This window comes from Melanostigma gelatinosum (assembly GCF_949748355.1).
Source record: "Melanostigma gelatinosum genome assembly, chromosome: 1".
In the NCBI taxonomy this organism is placed as follows: Eukaryota; Metazoa; Chordata; class Actinopteri; order Perciformes; family Zoarcidae; genus Melanostigma; species Melanostigma gelatinosum.
Window position 1 is genome coordinate 15,524,431 of NC_136634.1, and position 22,093 is coordinate 15,546,523.

At 43.5% G+C, this 22,093-nt stretch overlaps 1 protein-coding gene across 5 annotated transcripts in view; it reads right to left on the reverse strand.

The window, feature by feature from the left end:
- furinb (furin (paired basic amino acid cleaving enzyme) b) overlaps nt 1-22,093 on the reverse strand; it is a 58,100-nt gene that overhangs the window by 7,704 nt on the left and 28,303 nt on the right. For all 5 annotated transcript variants that reach the window (XM_079272642.1, XM_079272641.1, XM_079272640.1 and 2 more), the window contains 7 exons: nt 18,827-18,922; nt 17,067-17,195; nt 16,904-16,980; nt 8,053-8,141; nt 5,573-5,745; nt 3,149-3,361; nt 1,541-1,641 (listed from right to left, as the gene is read on the reverse strand). In XM_079272642.1, coding sequence (XP_079128768.1) covers nt 1,541-1,641; nt 3,149-3,361; nt 5,573-5,745; nt 8,053-8,141; nt 16,904-16,980; nt 17,067-17,195; nt 18,827-18,922 — 878 coding nt within the window. The remainder of the gene's footprint in view (nt 1-1,540; nt 1,642-3,148; nt 3,362-5,572; nt 5,746-8,052; nt 8,142-16,903; nt 16,981-17,066; nt 17,196-18,826; nt 18,923-22,093) is intronic.

The following is a 22,093-nucleotide window of genomic DNA, read 5'->3' on the forward strand; positions in this document are numbered from 1 at the left end:
ATGAAATAGGATCCACCCGAGACATACATTTCTGAAATATTATACTGCGGTGTAGAGGAAGCCCTGAGGAATATGTCAACCATAACAAAGGTATGGGCTCACATTATGGCTTTAACACCGGTGATAAACTCCAGTATTAAAAGGTACATCATAAGCTATTGTGTTGAAAGGTCGGGGAACACAGTGAAACAGTGTGAAGGACTGTGTCTAGACCTCTCTGTAATGATAGTTTGTAATGAGGTCTGGGACTGGGGGATGAGGTCACCTTCCAACAGTAGAAGCCCAATAAAAGCGTGTGTTTATCGAGATTTATTAAGAGGCACGGCAGGGAAGCGGTCCGACGAAGAGCCTGCGAGTTGCCAACGATGAGAAAAGTGCTCTGTGGTTTAAGATAATGCTCACTGAGTGCAACGCCACACGAGGCAGATATAGAAACAGGATTGCACTGTTGCACATCACCGCCGCCAACTCGCCGTATCAGCATTCACATCTCACATCCTCTCATGTGATGTTAATGGACAGGATCCCATGCCACCCCACCCACCCACCCACTCAATGTCACCCCAGCCAAGGGCGAAGGGGAAAATAAAATAATAAAACGACTGAAAGCACAAACACTCTGCCTATTAAATGATTCCATCTCTGTGAATTCCTGTGTGGTCCCAGTCTGATAAACCAGCTACCCTGTTATTACTGCTGCCTGTCAGGAGAGCTGACTCTGCCGTGCGGAGTAATCTTACCGGTGTAAACTTTAGGTCCGTCAGTCAGCGCCCCTTCTCTCATGATATGCCAGGTGACAGTGCTGAGATAAACCTGGGTATATACGCCGAGCATGTATTCCTCAACTGAAACCTGCGTTTGTGAGGTAATACTGGATTTGGTTTTCGACACCTGTCAGGTATATGCTAATGTGGAAATGAAGCAAATTATGCAGAGCGGAGGACGGCTGACTGATAAGAGGCGTTAGCATGCCGCAAGATATGACTGAAGAAACGAGCAAAATGGAGAACACATTAGCGCAGATGACAGAAACTTGGATTCCGACACCTGGAGTCCTGAGTGAGCGATAATGAGAGACGCTCTCCGGGTTTAAAGCCTTCCCGGCCAGCCCTACAGGTATTCAGATGTCTGTGTGCACTGCAGCTGCTGATTTGTCTGTCTAATTAACTGATTATCAAAAGCTGAATTTGCTGAGGAAAGAATTTCTGGGCTGGGAGTCAGGCCAACGCCGACTCCCAGACTGCCAGTGCACGCGCACATTTCTTACCAAATTAAAAATAATCTGCATTTCATGGGTTATAAATGGCTCAGCGCGGTATCTACTGTTTTAAATGAGTCTGTTAAGGGCCAATGCTGACAACGGCTGGTTAGGACTTACCTACGTCATCAACATTATACGAGTAAAACATGTTGTTAACGCCCTCTAATCAGAGCAGTCGCTGAGAAACCTTTGCTTCAAGCATCAACGCAAAACGAAATGCCTACAGGGTTGACTGTGAAAGTAGCTCTGCTGTAGGAGGAGGATGTGTCGTTAACTCACTTGGCCTCCAGAGCCAGAGCAATGATCCCAGCAGCCAGCGGGGCAGAGGCGGACGTCCCCGTGTGAGAGTCTGTGCACTTTTGCCTCAGGTCTGTGGTCACCTTGGATACAGGAGGAGAGAGAGAGAGAAGTGCACAGCAATACTGAAGGCTAGACACAGTTACTATGACACATTGAGTTTCCCACATCAGCGTGGGAGACATTTACAGTCACAGAGACCGGGGGAGGGCCGGGGACAATGGGAGCTCTGCCTGCAGCAATCGGAGGTGGGAAGGACGGGGGGGGGGGGGGGGGGAGGGGAGAGAGAGAGAGGGAGCGAGAGCGAGAGCGAGAGAGAAGGATCAGTCTCAGGTCTGTGGATCACCGCCAAAGGGTCACAGCCGGCGAAGTGAATGTCAGCCAAATCAGCCCAGTCAGGTCGGGTGGTGGAGAGACAAAGTATGTTGGTACGCCGCGTACACCTCTGCTCTCGGCCTCTGCCGATGCCAGAAAGCTAATGAGGCCCGTCTGGGTCACGATGGGGACATGACGGAAATGAGAAGAAAGCCAGAGGGCAGGGCGAGGTGTGGAGGTCAGGGACAGCAACTTTTGGCTTGACAGATTGTGGCACTAATGAGCATTATCTGTGGAAAGAAGTCGACGTGTCAGGGGAGAAAACAAACGGAGGTGTGTGCACGCAACTGTTAGATATCAGAACTGGATAAAACAACACTGAAACACTGACATATTTCATTTGTTTTTGACTGACATCACACATTTAGTGATTAGTCATTTATCAAGATCAAGATCTTTCAGCTTGTTTCAGTTTTCTATCATTCTAAACTGAATAATTTGGGGGGTTTTGTACACTTGGTAAGTCAAACGAGCAATCTGACATCTTTATTTGAATTTGTATTAAAGCCAGATGAATAATTGATGATGTGAAATAAAAAAACCTACAAATTAACCAATGATGATATAATGAAAGTAATAGTTGCAGTCCTACACTGATGTTTGATGTTTTCACAGCTACTTGTGAGTTTAAAAGCCTGGTCCTGGTTTGTTTGAGATTTGACAGTCAAGACATGAATGTACCAAACACAAGAATCTGACAAAGGGAACATAAATCCTTGTTTTGGACAAACGAAGGTTTTATGAACTCACCGACACAACAAATAATGGCAGCTTCTGACGACCAAAGCAACAATACAACAGCTGTCGTAAATTTCAGAATGACTTCTATTTCATCTATTTGATGAGTTGTGTCTGCTCGCCTGCAGCAGCCCCCTGGTGTATTTTGAAGGAAATGGCAGATTTATAGTTTGTTTTATGTTATTCTCTCTCCCCGAGGCGAGTCTTTCTTCAGCAGACAAGCAGCTTGAAGGAAGCATGTGGCATCTGTCATTGTCTGTCAGCTTTGCTCACTGTATGTTTCACATCAGTCACTCTGATTTTGACAGCTTGATGGCCATTTTTGATTTTCCAGAGATGAGATGAATGTGTACGTACACTTGAAAAGGTTTCATTTCGGATGTAGCGGCATCAATTTATGGCTGACTAAGAAGGCCATCGCAAAGTACGAGGTACATGTATATATGTGTGTGTGTGTGCGTGTGTGTACACACTCACTATCTGTTTCTCCCCAGGGTTTCCAGAGCTGAAGGTAGTAGCGAGGGTGGAGGAGCAGGGCTCGCTGTACCACGGCACGTTGCCGGACTGCGTGGTGCTGCTGATGGAAAGGGTGTAAATGCTGTTGGTGTAGCCGTCACAGTTACAGCTGTCCTGCTCCCGGCCACCATTACCCGAGGCCCACACAAAGATGGAGCCTTGTCCGCCGCGGCCCTGTGGTATCGAAGCACACAAGCGCCGACGTTCACAGAGTCAGGCACAGGATACGTTGAGAGAAAGACTCTAACAAGAATTGGTTGAAGTGTGAAACATTGCCTTTGACAAAGACGGTTCGTCTGACTTAAACACTTTGTCACTTGTGTGCTTTCGCTCAGAAGCAGTGAACCGCTGGAGGCACAACTCTTATTAACACATCGTAATGTCAGGCGACTTATTGCGGCACAGAACAGCAGATAACAAACAGAAGAAATGTAATCACGAAAGCTACTCAAGCAGAATATAATTTAGGGGCATGATAAATGACAACATGATATCTGGCAGTGAGACTGTATGCTCCTAACTGAAACTCTGCAATCGCTGAAACGCCCCAGAACTGTTTTGGCACATCTCAATCTCAGCATTTCTTCCTGCTCTAGTTACCTATGCCCGTCAGAATTGATTTTTTAAAGTTTTATTGCTTATTTATTATGGCACCGGTTGGTCTGCACTATTGACCTTTTCTGTCTTACTACACAGCTGGTTTCTGCCTGAGGTCTGCACACCAGTTTTGTCCCCCGGGTTTCATCTGCAGTCAGGGCGGTGAAGCGCTGAAACAGCCTCTGGATGGAGGAGAACCTCAGCGCCCATTTGTTCAAATTATAAAGACACGTTTTAAAATGGCCTTTGAATTAGTTTTACTGATGATGGAGAGTTTTATTATGGGTTTCCTTCTCTGAACAATATTCTTAGAGAGCCCTCTTCTTCTTTTTATCGCTCATTATCCCTCTGCCTTTCACTTGCTCTTTTGTGAAACACTTTTCGAGTGTTTTGTGTTTTGGAAAAGTGAAGAATAAATATAGGTATAATTATTGTCATAATCTACTAACTTGTCACATTTCTTTTCAGCATTAATCACACCCTGTCATTCGAAAAATAAAAATAACATCTTTGATCAAAGTGTGAAAGTAGCAACCCAGACGCTGACATTGAGAATGAAACGAAAGATTAAAGCATTTCTAACAGTTTGACCCAAGTGGGCGGATACAATGTTATTTTAACAAAACAATAACCAAAGAAATACATACTGTATGATGGGGAAACGGATAAAATAAAGTGGAGGGATGTCTTTAAAATCCCACATGCAGAGAGCAGAGCAAACAAGACATTAATGAGGAGGGAGAAACACATGGAACCATTTCTTTCTGCCTTCCTCTCTGTCACCCACAGAACACAAAAAAGGAACATAAAAACGGGTGTTTGATGGAAAAAGCAGCACGAATGTTTCGCTTCTCGTATTGTTCAAGACTGAGATTGTCTCTTGTTTTGCTCTCTGCCTGCTTCCTTATCACTGATGCTGCAACACTGTTTTTCACTGGCTCCTTCAAATCACATTTTAAACTTGCAAGTGTACAAAGGGACCTCGTTTTCCCCTGAACACAGACTTCAAAAAAAGCTTGTTCGGAGCCGTTTAAATCGGATTCTCCATTTCACAAATTATTACAAATTTGGGGGGGGGGGGAGAATTTCCTTCTACTTAATGTGTTGATGCTGACTTAATCTTAACACTACCAGTCTTGAAGCTCTAGCTAAACCTTCCAGCCCAATTTATGACCAAACGCTGCCTTGGCTGTAAGTTACAGAGGCCAGCCGATAAGACGTCGGTGCCGGGGGTTATCTCGCTGCCAGGAGAACACACGCCGAACCACAAAGGCCCCGTTGTGCTGCTGTCAGGCAATTTCTCCTCACTAACACGCCACGATATGTGGAGCAATTCACATTCTGGGATGCGACATATGAATCATTCTTTTCCACAGAAAAATGACTGCGGCCTTTGAATCCAACTATTGTTCTGCATCAGTGACTGCTGCTCTGATTCTTTTTTTCTCCCGTCTCCCATTTAGCTGTTCAGCCTTTTGATGCAGCATGCTGACACATGAGAAATGATCACATTATCCTATGATAACGTGTCATACTCTCTAATGTCTTACTTGATCCAACCCTGAAGGGCCAGTCAGAGGCCAATTAACAAACTCACGTACATGTACAGGTGGAAAAAAAGATTGTCTTTGCTGTGTATGAGATAAATTGCTCCACATAAAAGGAACAGTTGTGTTGTGAATTACTCGTAAAGTATTTGCTTCCTTGCCAAAGGTTAGATGAGAGGATCAGGGAAGATAGTAGATTAAAAGTCCAAGCTCATGTATATATATGTGTGTATATACTAACCTTGGTGATTCCCTGGAGGAAAGCCTCCTTCGCCAGCTTGGCAGGACCGTCCAGTGACTTGCCGTCGTCCTCTGGGCCCCAGCTGGCGCTGTAAATGTGGATGTGCTGCGGGTTGAGGCTCAGCGAGTGGGCCTCCACCACGTCCGTCACCTCCCCATCTAACATACGAACTCCTGTGAAATGAACAGGCAATGCAGCGCACAGCAGGTTACCACACTGGAGACGTTGAAAAAGTGACGAAGAAAGAGTGACAGAATGACAGCTGGCAGAGAGATAGTGAGCGGATGGATTTTTAGCTTTAGATGGGTGGGGCGGTGTCAAAACTTCAGTGGAAAAACCCAGCATGAGATGACAACGAGAGGAAACGTGTCAAAAAAAGACTGAAAGAAATCGGTCGGACCGCAAATTCCCGTTTTATCTTCTGCCACAAAAAACAACAACACAAAAAAAAGGAGAAACAAAAGACCTCACAGGAGAAACAAAATACTTCACAGAGTTCCCGTTTTAATGAGTAAGCGTACAAATCTTCACTCGCAGATCTCATGGATATACATACAAAAACCCAGCTGGATGTCAAACCAAGACAGGCTAGTTACCTAACCCCAATGAACACACAGAAAGGACACGTATACAGACAGACCTACCAGACGAGAGAACGTACACACTGGTATAAATGAGCTGAGGGCTTACAAAGCCTTCAACAGACTGGTGTGCCCACACAGGGAGGCGCTGGATGTCACCTTTCATCATACCTGAACGCAACCCTGTCCTTTGAAGTGAGCGCCCTCGGATCCCTCCTCTGAACATTAATGGCTGTAGAGAAGCGTGAAATGAGGCGACCTCAAACAACGTCCATTACTGGGAGAAGACCGCCGGACCTCAGAGGCAACACCGCCACTGACGCCGCCCAGATTAAGACTTAAATAATCCATTCTACACAACCTGCCTGGAAAAACACATGCCAGAGGAGATGTAGCCACAGCGGTAATTACCCCGTTTGAATAAGTTTGAATAATAAGTAGCCTGAAAAAATAAATAAAAAATGCTTAACTGGGCTAAACATGCGACGAAAAACACAATGTTTGCTCGGTAGATGATTATGCTCTGGCTGTATTGCAGCGGTAATGTTAATCATTGTCTTTGCAATTCTCATCAACTTCCCGCAGCTCGACGATTCCTTATTAAGACCCTGCTGTGAGAGTTTTGCTCCAGCAAGTCAGAAGTAGCAGGTAGGAATGAGTGTGTGTGTGTGTGTGTGTGTGGAGGGAATACAGGTACAGTCGGTGAAAGGAAATGCAGAGTGAGCCAAGAACACTGGTATTTGGGAGCAAACCCCAGCTGTTTATAAACAATCCACTGACCCCGTGACGTGAACAGATTCACAGGAGGAGTAATTTACGAGAACAGGGCCAATCCGTCGGGAGAGGAATGGTAATGAAGACATCGAAGGAGAATTATGAGTAACATCTGTGAACGGGACTGCTCAGGGCTCCGCTGAGTCTTGTTGGCTGCCATCATGTCACTGACAGATTGTTTAGTGACAAGAGTTAGTACCGTAAAAGCCTCCTCGAATACTTTATCAAGTGCAAACACTATGAGAAAGAGAAAGAAAATAACCTTTCAGACTTCATCTGTGGTCACGTTTGATTTAAGGGAATGTCTTCTTTGTTTAATGCATATCTGCACATGCTACATCACCGTTTCATCAAGAGGCTGTGCTAAAGACTGCGAGTCTTATTTTGACCAGCGTTTTAGGCAGTTGATTTACACAGTGGCACGAAAGGACGTCCGCTGGGTGGTGAAGTCAGTCTCATGGCATCAGCATAATACTAAATTCACAAAGGACTCAACAAAACACTTAAAAAATGGAACTCGCTTTTTATCTAATTGGTGGAGGAAAGGTTGGAGTTTCAGGACAAGTGTCAAATTAAGGTGGACTGAGTTATGATATTTGTCGGTTTGAAATAAAAAAAGATTCACCTTGTCTGAAACATAAATCCGAAACCTACATGTTTCTAGGCATTGTCCTGTAAGTGTCGACAAACCATCGACTCCTTTCCAGAGCAAAGTCTGCAGAAAGACGAGCTATTTTTCACAGCCGCAACAGATCAAGGACGATTCACTGCAGGCTCTCGCCTATCTCTGCAGCACACTTTCACTTGTGCATCTGAACAACACGGAGTCAATCATTCGGTAAAAGATAAAACAACAACAGATAAAACATGAAGGGATATCAGCTTCACAATCTATTACTGGGTCTGTAACAAAATGTGAAGACACAGCCGAGTCTGTGATTCGGATTCTGGTCCTGGACTAAATGGAGCTCAGCTGAAACAAATTCCCTTCTTTGTTAATTGGTTTAAATGCGAGTATTATTGTGCATATTATTTCGAATAAAAAAAAAATACCAAACTTAAATTATAAGTATTTCTAACGAAACATTTATCCTATTAACAATCCCCGTGGCATGCTTCGCTCACCTCCTATCTTAGCGTCATAGGCCACACCGACGCCACACACACCGTTGTCAGCTGCTGCTGCAACTTCTCCTGCACATCGCGTTCCATGTCTGGGGAGAGACAAAGTCACACAAAAGATAGTAATAAATAAAAAAGGAGGAAGATCACAAAGTGACAATTTACACATGAAGCATGAGCGTGACAATGACTCACAATACCAATTGCTGACAGCAAAAAAAAAAAAGCAGCAATTGTTTGTGACGTCCTGAACTGAGCTGAAGCTAAAAATACACCGAAATCAAAAGAGAACCATAAAGCCAGTGGCCGCAATCCTCTCCTGTTAAACACAGCCACTTTCGACAACTCCTCCGTTCACCTCGACTACCCAATAAAAAATTGATATCTATTCTCCTGTTGTACGGGCTGCAGCATACAGGCGCTTCCAATCAAAAGTAACGACGGTGAAACCTGAGGAGAAACACAAAGACCTTTTCCGAAACCTTGACAGTCACCGGGCCAGACAAATGAGAAATGAGATGTTATCGACGTACATGAATTATTCACAGAGTCCCTCATTAATACCTCCAATCAGTCCTGTGTTTCTCAGAACAGACAGGTTCCCCATAGAGCGTTGATGTCAAACACACCAACACTTCACAAGCAAAAACACCTCCAACCCCAGTTGATCACAGTTCGGCTCGAATGAAAGCCAAGGAAAAGTCTCTCCCGTCACAGCTTTGCATCATTCCAGGCAAAACTAGGTAATCGTTAGTGAAACGGATTTAATTTGTTTCATTGACTTCAGGGTTGAAGCGGTGTGATCAGACTGCGAATGGATGGAGGAGAAGGAGCGTTGGCCATTTAACACAGATCGTTCAGATTGTCTGCTGATTACAGTAGAGGTATCTGATTCGGAGGTGAACAGATTTACACCCATCTCTGGGACGTGCTTCGTGAATGCTGTCGGAAAAAAAGCTAATTACGTATTGTTTTCAAAGAGCCAAAAATTGCTTCATTTTTGATCTCCCAACCCCAGATGAGGCAGAGGACAAAGTCATTTCACAGGGTCAGAGTAGGCGACGCCTCCAGCTGGGATCCTGATTAGACTCTGTGATATATTACCCTCCCGCTAATTCCCACTTTTGTTCACTGTCAAACATTTTAGCAGAGGAGCACTGCTGCTTTCTTCCTTCGTCTTCTTCTGTTCACTAGTTCAGGATTTACGATGTCAAAGAACAAAACCCACAAAAAGACGGTGTGGAATAAGGCACATGTTGCCTCCTAACAAATCATGCATTAGTCCGTCAACAACTACAAGCATTACAGTGATTTTTAAACGAGTAATCAACTGGCCTGACAGGGCAGATCTTTCACTGACAGAAAGTCCCTCGCAAGGACCTTGGCACAACATATGGCAGTGTGTTGATTGCATCACAAATGCAATGAAGTTATGATTATTGCCATCAAGAGGTTAAACTACATTGTTTTACAGCTAACTAGCTTGTATGAATGGCAGCAGGCGATGGGAGAGTCGATGGCTCCCTCAAGAACAATATGCATGTACTCAGGGGTTAAACTGGGCCTCATTACGCAGGGAGGACATCTCTTAGCACCGTTATGTACTGTAGCAGCAGTTTTTTGTGTGAAAAGTGCAGCTTCACTCGTACAATTCAGCCCATTTGGCTGATTGTCAAAGAAAGACGGAGCGGATGAAAACGCTTGAGGCGTAGTGCACAGCCTCAGCTTCCAGGCATGTTAATCTCTGTACAGCGTCGCATCTCGGCCTGCACGTGGAGTGGCGAGCGAACATTTCAATGAATATTTATTGCTGAATCAAGAGCGCAGACACACACACTTGCCCACTCGTTACACTTTAGCTCACCACCGCCTGACAACGTCTGACTGACTGGCACCGCGAGCTCGTTCACGCGAGTCACTCATGTTATTATGTGCTGAAACACTACTGAGTGGGTGCTGAATGGTGACCATCAGTCATCTCCAGAAACACAAAAGTAATATTCGTCGTAAATATGAGTGAGAAGACTGTTAAACGATGCTGAGGAAGCTTTAGTGCTACTCAGGACAGAGCACAAATTCTCATACTGCAATAATGTGGCTGCTTAATATTTAAAGAAAAAAGTAAAAGAGATCTATATTTGTAGACATGCAAGCCACTAAGTGCTTCCTCTGTAATTTAATGTAGTAGAAGCATTTTAATGTGGAGAGATCCAGTGCAAGTTCCAATTTATGAGCTATTTCTCTTGGAAATGATCCCGAAATCCGAGATCCGTGAGGTCTAAACCTGTTTGTTTTGGCTTGAAGTGTAAAATGTAGTATGAGGCTACATTTTAAAGCAATATACTTGTCACATTTTCTTTTGCGGTGTTGTTCATTTTCCAACGGTGGAACAGTACTGAGTAAACACGGAGGAATATGAATTATAAAGGGAACATATTCTTTCACCATCGAGGGAGTCCAAAAACACATATAGCCAGCACCGTGGCCAGCCAGATGGCTCGGTCCAAACTACTTACTACACACTTGTAATGTGTCGGCATTTGCAGTTGAATTGCACCGCAAATAACAGCTTCAAATGTCAACTCTCAATGACTTATGTTTAAACAAACAAACAAAAAGGCTGGCTCGCAGCTCGCATTTTGGAACAAAGATGCTCTGATTATCGCTGCTGGGATTTGAGCAATCAGACGCGTTGGCGTTTAAAATTCAAATTAAAGTCCATGATGGTTAATACTTTGACACGAGGTCTGAAATTTATTTAGCTGCAACAATCTGCACGTACCGTTATTGTTTCATCTACAGCATCGTAAAAAAAAAAAAACATCTTCTGCGCTCCAGATAGCACACATCCTCAGACCAAGGAGCCGCGGACACAGATGGGATGCCAGACAGGGGATTCAGCCAGGACGGGCAGAGTGAACACACAGCCAGAGGTCTGGGAATACGTTTACAGAGAGGCCTTACGCATCAAGATGCAGCTGGTTTGTATGTGTGCGAATGAGTGATTGGCCTGGATTGAATTCAGCTGAACCAGCCAGACAGCTTAATATATCCAGGGAGGCTCAGACGTTCCAGAGCAGACAAAGGGTTCGAGGCGAAGCCACAATTCTATCTGTCAAATATCCATGAAATGAAATGATTTCCGAGACACTTTACCGAATGCCTCCATTCTATATCCATTTAAAATAGATTGGAAGAGGTGTCAGACGCAGCGACTCTCCGGGTCACGCATAAGTGCAGTCTGAAAAGTTTCTACAATGGGATGTGGGAAAACAACAAAAAAGCTTCAGAACAATGCAGCCTCATCTCGGCGAAAGACAATCAAAGTTAGCTAATGTTAGAGCGAGAGCCTGAGCATGGCAAAAAGACAAGCTGTGGAGAAAAGACCCAACAGAGCTTAAACAAAGCTCAGATAAAAGGCCGCTGAACGAGAGACGCTCTATTCACACAGCCAATGTGACCTCCCTTATCTTATCGGAAGGTGCAAATGGGCGGAGTGAAGTAATGCTGTTATCTCTCCTCAGGCCAAGGCCCCATATTTGGTCAAGTCATTGCCTGCCAGTTACTGGAGACTCACAAGAGACGCACAACCTCTCTGCACGTGATGCAATGCGACCACAGACCATACAGTATCTATATATACGGCACAGTACAGTCTATCAATGTACAGTATGCACACACACATCGCCAAAACCACGGCATCATCTTATTGAAGCCTCAATGTTGTTCCAATCCTTTGAGCTAACGTGTAATTAGATTATTAGTTGGGGTAAGAATAAATAAAAACTGATTCAGAAAGATCTCCCAGAGCCACAAAAACTTGACACACCTACTTAAACACGCTGAGTAGTACTGCTTGTGAGGAATTAACTCGACTCAGATAAAATCGGTAGAACAGACCAGTTGTGTAGGTGTTACGACCAGCAGATGAGTGAGAAAAGCTTTATGCTGACATGGCATACTTTCTCATACAGGCCTGGAAACAGAAAGACACGTATTGATGTCTAAGTCGTGCTTGGCTGAACTGTAGGATCTGTCTCGTGGCGTTGCTCCTTTGGTTCATCTCTGTTTTTAGGGTCCGTTCACTGGCGCTGCCTAAAGGATGAGGCTATTTCCTGCTTGGCTCAGCTGTGGCCTCAGGCAGGTCGGTTCAAATGGTTACACTGGAGCGTGAAGCGGCGACCTCTTTATTGTGTGGTCGAACACAGAGGAGCTGTCTTCAGCGTTGTAGGGAAGAGTGATCAGTTTGTTTAAAAATCCATATTTGAATGTCTTGGGTTTGAGAAAAATCACATACCGGTACATAAGATCATTCTCATTTCTGGCTACTTAGAGTGACGAGACGTTTCCGTTTTGCAAATAAAATGGGCAGAAGGCAGAGAAACACTTTGGAAAAGTTGTCAGACCATCATCAGGCAAATGTAGACACATTAACTGTCATGACCATTCGTGCCTTGTGGCAATTTAGAGAGTCCAATCCATCGGACTTCCATATCCTTACGTGGGAGGAAGCTCATGTGGACACGGAAGGAAAAAAAAAAATCTCAACAAAGAAATGGAAATGTATTTTTGTTTTTTCTGTGAGGCAAAAACTCTGCTCCTCTCTGAATAAAGACCATTACTCTATGGAGCACTATGGTAGGAGAGGAAATAAACCATTCTCCTGGAGCTATAGTGGATAAAATGGCTGTAAGGTATCCGAAAAGGACATAAATATATACAATATACTAGAGAAAGCAATAAAGCGGCCCTTTTATAGACAACTAAATAATAGCAGGATAGCAGACAGAAAGCCAGAGGAATCAGATTTAAGAGTGAGGTCCCTTGCCAACATCAACGCCAAAAAAAAGTCTGCCTAGCTGCCTGGAAGCAGAATAAACAAGACGACGGGAGGCGTAATTATATGATTTTGGCCCGAGAAAGGGTGGCAGCTTTGTAAACAACAATTGATAAACTCAGTGTAAACAGTAGAAAGCATTAATCTGCAGCGTGCGACGGTAAACACAGAAAATGTTATCCTCTTGTTTTCCGATTGTTCTTCCTCCATTCACGCTGCCAACAGTCCACCAGAGTCCGAGACGTCTGTCAAACTGTCGAGGCCTCACAATGAAAAATGAAGGATCATAATAAAGCTTACGTTACTGAATGCAGAGTTCTCTTGTTTATCTACAAGATGCATCTTCTCCACACAGTAGTTGATTGAGAAACAATTGTTGGCAAGTACTGCAAGCACGGCACAGACTAAGGTTTGTGCTTCTAAACATGCTCCTCAAACCACCAAGGACAAACTGGATCTCTTATGTCAAAAGAACATACTCGACAGAAGAGCTTGAATGTGGACGTTTGAGGAAAGTCAACTCTGCAGAATGTTGTTTTCTAAAAGCAGCAAAGTCAGCGCCGCGCAGTGCGACCCGCTGTGTCAAGCAGGAGGAAGCAGTCTTCTTCAGTCTGATTTGATCTGTATCGCACCCTTGATGACTCTTTATCACCTCCATACAGACACAGATATGCATTTAGCGTGTGTACGGGTTAGGCATTTGCATTCACACACTTAAATAGACGCCACGTGCCTGCCAGCGTTTGGCCAAGGACGACGTGCCTGCAGATTGTGTTTAACCCTGTTGCTATTTTCTGGTGTTGCAGCTTGAATTCCAAGTGGCTTGAGGCTCATTATCTGTCGACTACGTACAGAAAATACTGCACAGTGTGACACAAAATGAAATTGTTGTGTTTACAGTGAAGCACATAAAACATTTAACCTCTAGAGTCCGTCGCTGTCACAGTTTTATTTCAGCAATATGGTTGGATAAGTAAGGGACACAATGTTGAATCAAAGTCCAATCGGCAAGATATCACTTATGAAGGATGAAGATATTTTAAGGAATTAAGTGTATTCAGTACAGTTCTCTCATGTTTTATTAATGAAAGAGACTCTTTCACATTTCAAAAATAGGTCAGAAGATTTGTTACTCGGTAAACATAATAACTAATATTAGTGATTATCGCAGCTAACTTTTCAAACGGGGAAAAAACGAATTTGAATTTATAAAAAAGAACCAACCACTTCACATCATACAGACTGCAGGGCTTCGCTAAACTCTCTATTGCAGGGGATGCCTGCCCGGCCCTGACTAATGTCAGAAGAAATCAAGAATTTAATGAGATGCAACAATGCAAAAGATGTGTCTGCTCTGCAGCGGCTGCTGCTGCTGCTGGAGGTGCATTTACCATTTTTTCCTTTCCAGTGCATTTCTGCTGAAGAAGCAGAACGTTGTTCAGAGAAACAAATAGCCGTGTTCCACTCACTTTGATAGGGAGAGAGAGAAGCATGAAAAACACTCTCACAATGCAATCAACCCGATTAGCCAACATGCCTCCCTTCCTTCATCTTCCCAGCCTCGAGTTTAAGTCACTTTAGTATTTGGGTGTCGATAGGGCACACACGGCTGTGCAGCATGCCAATCATTTTCCAATAAAGGCTATTACTGCACAATCTAACGGCGCGTCTCAATTAATGGACCCCTGTGAAAAGTTCTCAACAGGAGCTGATAGCTCTTCAAGGGGAAGTTAGATGGACGGAGACAGTAAAAATACCTGAACAAAAGAAATTCAATCAACGCACCAAAGCGCTCACCCAAATTTAAAAAAAGTCAACCGGAAACCTGCACGGTAGTGTGCGCCGTTTCAGATGCTGAATTACTGTGATGGTAACACTTACTTAAAACACTTACGGTTTTATTTGACTGATTTAAAAAGATCTGTTTAAAAAAGTTTTAAAAAAATGTAAAAAGCATAATGCTTTATATTGTTTAGATTAGTGACAAGACTGGACTGTATTTATTTAAAGCCACTATTGGATACAGTATGAATACATTCTGAAGACATATAACAACCTACAGGAGGTTTGTCATGAACTGGGCGATCGTTTCAATTCATCATGAAAAATCAACAAAATTGTCATTACACTTTTATACTTTTATTTTTTTATATATATATATATATATATATATATATACACACATACATATACACCAATATTTTGGTCTCATACATTGATTATATTATTATCACTCTTTGGGGTTTTTAGAAATATAGTGTTCCGCTTTAACGGCAGGTTAAGGAGGTGAAATCAATTCTGCTCACCTCTGCTCCAGCCCCACCCTCTACATCCACATCATACTGACACAATAGAGGAAAAATGGAAGAAAGTAGAGAACAAAAGAAAGAAAAACATTGACACGATTAAGCACAAACGGATTACCTGCTTCCGCCAGCCTTCAACCTGGCCTGCACCCCCTTTAACAATATCTGCCAGAGCTGCCAACTCAAGACTACAGAGCATCTCAAAGTATAAACCCAGATATGAGAATTCAAAAAGCAGCCTCGCTTGTCATCAGCACAAATGAACGGGGAACGTCATGGCAATGGAAAATGCCCGCCTCCGACTCTCCTTCACTTTTTGTTGTCCTATGAATATATTCATATTGTCTCATTGTGAGGGGGTTGTGAGCATTACTCACTGTCGGCCTGCATTTCTCTGTTGTGATTTACATAACTCATTGGATATAACGCGTTTACAAGTCACACCAAACACCTCAGCTGTAGACAGAGACACACCCTCGCTTTTCATTCCATGCCCATAAATTGATCCAGTCCGAGATAATTGCTCTGGCAATTCCACTGACACGTGTAGCAGAGTGTGTGTTTCTCTGTGATGTTATTATATGCGCGCGTGTGTGTCTTTCTGAAGTAATAGCATGGTTCTGTTGGGAGTTGGGAGAGTGGGATCCATTTTACACGGACAGAAAGGGCTAGGGTCGCTCTGCATGGTCGCTCAAGCTGTCGGTAAGGACAAGAAACAAGGCCTCTGCTTTAAAAAAAAAAAAAAAAAAAAAAGAAAAAAAAAGGACAGATATAGAGAGAAATATAGATTAGTGAGAGAAACAATGTCAAAGTTCAAATCAGAACATCTGCCTGGATTCTATTCTCATACAACAGCTTCTCCAATCTCATGAAAACTTGTGTGCGACGCCGATATTGCTTCTCCCCCTGACCCAACTGCAAATGGATGCGGCGCTTTGAAACCCACAATAAAGAACACAAACAAACGACTGCAAAAAAGACTTGGTGGAAGCCGTCCCAGAAAAGAGGGAGATTTGAGAGAAATCCTGCGGTGCTTTTCAGAGGCGGGATGTAGCGTCTCATCAGCGCCGGGGGGATTGGACAAAGGCAGGAGACCATTGAAGAAACAGGGGAGGAGGGAGGAGGATTCGCCCTTGCTTTAGTGTTCCATCAATAAATTGGGCCGAACTCGTTTTAATGTGACCAAAGACTGCAAGGCAAGAGCATGAATCACTGACGGCAAGTAAACAAGTATTGTATTAGCAACAAATAAGTGGCTGTGGGGAAGTGCGGGCGAATGCTTGAAATGCAGCGGCTTGTGTACTGAAGCAAGAAAGAAGAAAAAAGGGAACAATCTTTCAAGTCTTTGCAGAATGACTGCACCAGTGCTTTCAAACTTCAAATAATTGGTTTCTAAATGTAAATGCTTCAGCCTCAAAGCACTGGACCAAAAGCCGTATAGAGTTGGTGCTTTCTCACCAGTGTCATTTACTATCAACCAACATGTAAAGAGTCAAAAACAACAAGGGTTGGACATGGGGTGCTTGGTAAGAATGTTTTTTATCCCAGTCCAAATTACTTCTCAGTTTATTAATGTGCTTGTCCACTCTCACAATGAAACGGATCATGTTTCCCCCCCCCGGCAAATTTCCTTAAAGATTGAAAGCTAACTTTGAAGCAATTCTGATCCATTGGTGGTGGTGTTGCCGGATTTCTGCTTTTGCCAACTTACCTGTTTTCATTTCGCTGCGTGTATCTTGGTTGTGGGTCAGCATCTCCGTCATTCACATCGTAGCTGGCCTCAGGGTCCTAACACAGACGTGAAAACGGTTAGGACACCAATCATGTCATTTCACTCCCCCCCCCCCCCCCCCCGTACATTTTGTTCAACTTACATAATTGTTGACGAGGTCAGGGTGGTCTTTCTCAATGCCATCGTCCAGGATAGTCACCACTACACCTTTTCCCGTGTAGCCTTGAGCCCAGGCCACTTTAGTATTCAGATCCTGATGCGTTGGGGTGGACTGAAAGAGACACAAGGCTTTTTGTTCAGCTATCAATCTGTTGTGACCGACACTTCGCAGACAGAAAAGGTCTGTTGGTGTGAGAACAGCTTAAATCATCTGCAAAGGCCTTTTAGCCGCCGCAGAGCGTTATGTTAAACACCATGAAGCGCTCAATACAAACATAAACACCAAGACATAAAAGGGAAGACCATGGTGGTGGTTAAAGGACACAAAATCCAATTTGAATGCATCGCACTGACATGGGCTGCCACTTTGGGCTGACCTGCCCGGTGTGAGCGTTCCATTGTAGTTACGCTGTCAGAGAGAAAAGACGGAAACACTGCTGCAGGTTGAGAAATCTCGGTGAGAGCATTTCCCTCTCTTGCAGAAGAAATAACAGTCTGTGAGCTTTCAGAGGACACCAAGTGGGAAAGCGTGATTTGGATGAACAACAGAAGATCCGTACAGTAAGTAGTATGTGAGCGCTAGAGGTGAAAGAGATTAAAGAAAAACACGGGTAGAAATGGAAAAGACATCACAGACAACCTTCGCTGCCCTCTTCTCTGTTTCCTGCTGATTCTTCTCCACAGGGTATGACTCCTGCATCTGCACTTCTGTGAGGATGCCTGATGCTTAGGTAGGTAGCTTACATTCCTGGAGGTAGGCTTTGAACTGGCACAGATGCCATTCAATACATATTTTAAGTAAATGCTTGCAAAAAAACCAGCTGGGGCCCATGGTTGTCAGAGCTGTGTAGAATACTTTATACAGGAGAAATAAAGGTTAAAGCCCTGAGACGATAAGAGGTCTAATGCGGAATGGCAGAATTGGTTTCACAACTTCTAGTCACTGGATATATATCTGGGGTACTCAATGTTGTCATTAATCCCTGTCAGTGACGGAGGTTTTGTGTGTATAAAAAAGGAAAAAGGGGAGATGAGGACAAATTTAAGGATATCAGAGAAAAGCTTTAAATAACCAAGCAGACAGAGCCAGGACCATTTGCTGTCAACGTTTCACAGACGACACAGTTTAGCAGTCAATCTGTCCTGACATTTCATTTTCCATTCAACCGGGCATCCTGGGCATGCATTGTATTGTACCTTTGACGGTGTAGATGGTGAAGCTGTAGAAACTATGAGCCTATACGTTTAGCCCAAAAGACAGCAATTCAATTATGCTTATCCGACTGACCAGGAGGAAATAAATAACTCGTGCCGCTGCGATAGTGGATGCGTCTTAAATCAGACAACGCTTCTGCAGAGCTGAAACTATTGAGTGCTGCTCAGGCGGGGCAGGAATAAGAAGGCCATCATGGTTTAATTAGAAATAATTGCAGAGCAGAAACTGAAATATGAAAAAAAATAATAATGCTATGAACAAATCTGAATGCAGAGGAGGACCTTCTCCTTGGCTTCAACATCTTAAAAAGGCAATCTGAATGGAATACAGAAAAGATACATCATTAAATATTCTACGGACTGCACCTACTAATTTGTTTGCTGGTAATGTCACACGGAAGCAGCTTTAAATGTTATTTCATTGTGATTCATAATAGCTCCTGAATGTTTGACATTTTCAACGTCGTCTTTGCTATAATGACAGACTAATTAAGTCCAGACAATAAAAGATGAGACACCGTCACACACCAGGTACCACTGCTTGGGGAAATCTGGGTCTGTCGGGTCTTCATAGATATCCCTCTTCTTCCTTTTTTTCACCACTTGCTGCTCCGCCCACAGGACCTGGGATGCCGAGACAGACAGACAGACAGACACACACACACGCAATCAGAGAAAATTCGTAGTTTACACAGTCATCTTCACATGCTATTGTGTAATTACTAATGTTCTAATTTCAGAAATTGTTGCAATGTCCCACAGACTGTAGATGTGGGAAATCCCCAGCTGTGTTCCAAAAAGCAATAACTAGAAAAGAGAGGCAGAGATGTGGAAGCAAATCTAATTTATTTCATTCCTGAGATGCTGAGGGAAAGTGGCTGCTGTACAGTTTGCCAGAAAGGGGCCTTTGAAGTCCTGGAGGCTGCAGGGATATGCACAGGACTGGTTGGGGTGGATGACAGTACAAATGCTACTACCAAGAATAGTGAAAGTCATATAATAGTTAGGTTTTATATCAATATATATATATATATATATATATATATATACCGTACTGTGCAAAAAAAAACACAGTTCTTGCCAAAATCCACACAATAGCAAATCATTTCATGACTGTTCCACTCTGCCATGCTTGTTTCTATATATGTTGACAGGTATTATGCTCTGTAAGCATGCTTGACAGTGGTAAGAATGATCAAAGACATCCGTAGACTTTAATATTTGTTCATATTTTTCCAGACACCTGAATATATATTTGGCACATTGAACTATACGTGTATTGACAACCAAGCATTTCATATCTAAGCTGCGAGATAAAAATCAGATAAAAGCTGGGAATTTGTAACGCTAATAAAGACAGCCTTCTGAAAACGGTGGGCAAAAAATACTCCCGTGTCCAAAAGAAACGTGTCCTGCTATAACACAGGTTTACATCACTAAATTGGGCGTGTGTGAGCCAAAGAATGAGACGTGCACTGATTCGGGAAGCACAGAGAAGAGTGGCTGTAGTGTGAAGGATTGCTTTTACAAACATTCCTTCGTTCTAAATAAATAAAAGCCAATCAGCTATAATACATTAAGGAGGAACACATTCAATTCATGTTTGGAAGCTGAAGTGGACCGTTACTACTGTAGCAGAGGGAATTTGCATAGATGGAGTGTGCAACTATAGAACAGACACTTATCCTCTGGAGCACTTCAAGCAAATGCTGTTGAGCATTATTGCTGTCAGTGATGAATGCATCCTTTGCTGAATCCGTCGCCGAAGGTGACAAAGCTTAAACCGACTCTACTTTTGCGTCAAGAGCACTCAAGCGATACATGTCTGAACTTGGGAATTTCCTGTACATTGCCCAGCAGATTCCGAAAGTCCGATTTGTAATTCAAGTATTTACGTCCGTATTGTTTCTTGCCACTTCCTCTTGCTGCTGTCAGAGCTGTTTCTAGCTTGTTTCATGATTGCGTGCTCTAACAGTATGAAGCTTCAGAGGACTCCTAACCTTGATGAAAACTTTGCCTCAGAGAAGGAAGCCACTGACTTTATTCAAGTGACCCTAGGCTAATTAACATTTATCTCATTTCGTCACATGACTGACCCTGTTGCACTGCTGGCCACATTATTATCAGAGCACAATGACGGCGGATAGATGAGTCATCGAGTGGAACATTCAGTGTTTAATTTATAGAGCGTATTCATGCAAATGATTCAATATCTGCACGTTCAACTCACAGCTTACTTATATCACAGCGCCTTAGGAAAGCGGACGTAATTTAAAAAAAAACAGATCTAATCGAAAAAAAACCCCGCCGGTGATGGTAACTAATTAGTACGAGTACCACCGCGAGGTCTGGGACAAGAACACAACGGAGCCAAACACAACCGCATAGGGAAGCAATCATGAGGCAAGAACGAGGTCTCGACGTGGCCTCGGTCTGTGATTTGTTCCATCTCTCGCACAGTGTCCTGAGGGCTTTGATGACTATGGAGAAGACGCGCCGGTATTGTTTGTAATGCAGGGAGACTGCCAGCCCGTGCTTTGATCTGTAAATCAGTTTCCTACGGTTTATGGAGAAAGATGATATGTTGAAGGATGAGTCTGGTGATATTTATGTTATTAAATCACATGAAAAGACCTAAATGAATTGATACAACAGACAGTGTATCCAAAGCCTGACGCTGTGGAGCTTATTCCTCTGTGACATATATCTCCATTGTTGTCCAAAGAGTATTAACAAAGCCATCAGTGAGCAACACATTTTGATGGACATGAAGTTTCTTTTGAGGAGACTCTTCTGGTACCGTAACGCAGTGTTTCCCAACCTGAGGATCCGTACCCCTGGATAACCAATGTGTACTTGTTTAGACTTTCCTTTAATCAATAATTGTGTTTCTTAGGGCCTGTAACAATAATTCAAAAATAACACAATCAGAAAGGAATGAGACAGTCTTCAGTTGAACTGCTCACAACCCAAGACCTGTGAGAAGGGGAACTGCCTCCAACGCTTGCTGAAAATAGTCCCAAACAAATACAATATTCCTCCATGTCCCTCCTGTGACGCATGCTGAGACATTTACGTCAGTAGAGAGAGAGAGAGAGAGAGAGAGAGAGAGAGAGAGAGAGAGAGAGAGAGAGAGAGAGAGAGAGAGAGAGAGAGAGAGAGAGAGAGAGAGAGAGAGAGAGAGAGAGAGAGAGAGAGAGAGAGAGAGAGAGAGAGAGAGAGAGATGTAGGGCAAGTTCCCTCCAAAACACAGCATGCAGTAAGCTGCCTTACCCTGCGGTTTGTAAAAAACCAACAGCAGCCACCCCAAAACAAATAGATTTTTTCCTTCATAGAGAAGGTATGGGGAGCGGAGAGGAGATGACAAACAACCCTCGCAAGCATAATGGTAAAAGCTTATGCAGCTGCCAATGTCATTTTGCCACTGTGTGATTATTCAACAGGGATGGTGATAAGTGGCATGTTAGCGCCACGGAGCTGAGGAAAAGAGACAATGGAGGTAATGTGAGAGACTGACAGAGAGGAAACACTACAGCAAGCTCAAAGCTTACAGCATTGACTAATCTAAATCCAACCATTATGTTTCCACGCAGTTTTAAATGTGGTTGCTTTTCCCTTTTCCAGGGATCAGATGGTCACACACACACACACACACACACACACACACACACACACACACACACACACACACACACACACACACACACACACACACACACACACACACACACACACACACACTCTCCTGAATAACATACAAACCCACTCACTCATGCTGTGGTGGTTTTTGGCAGT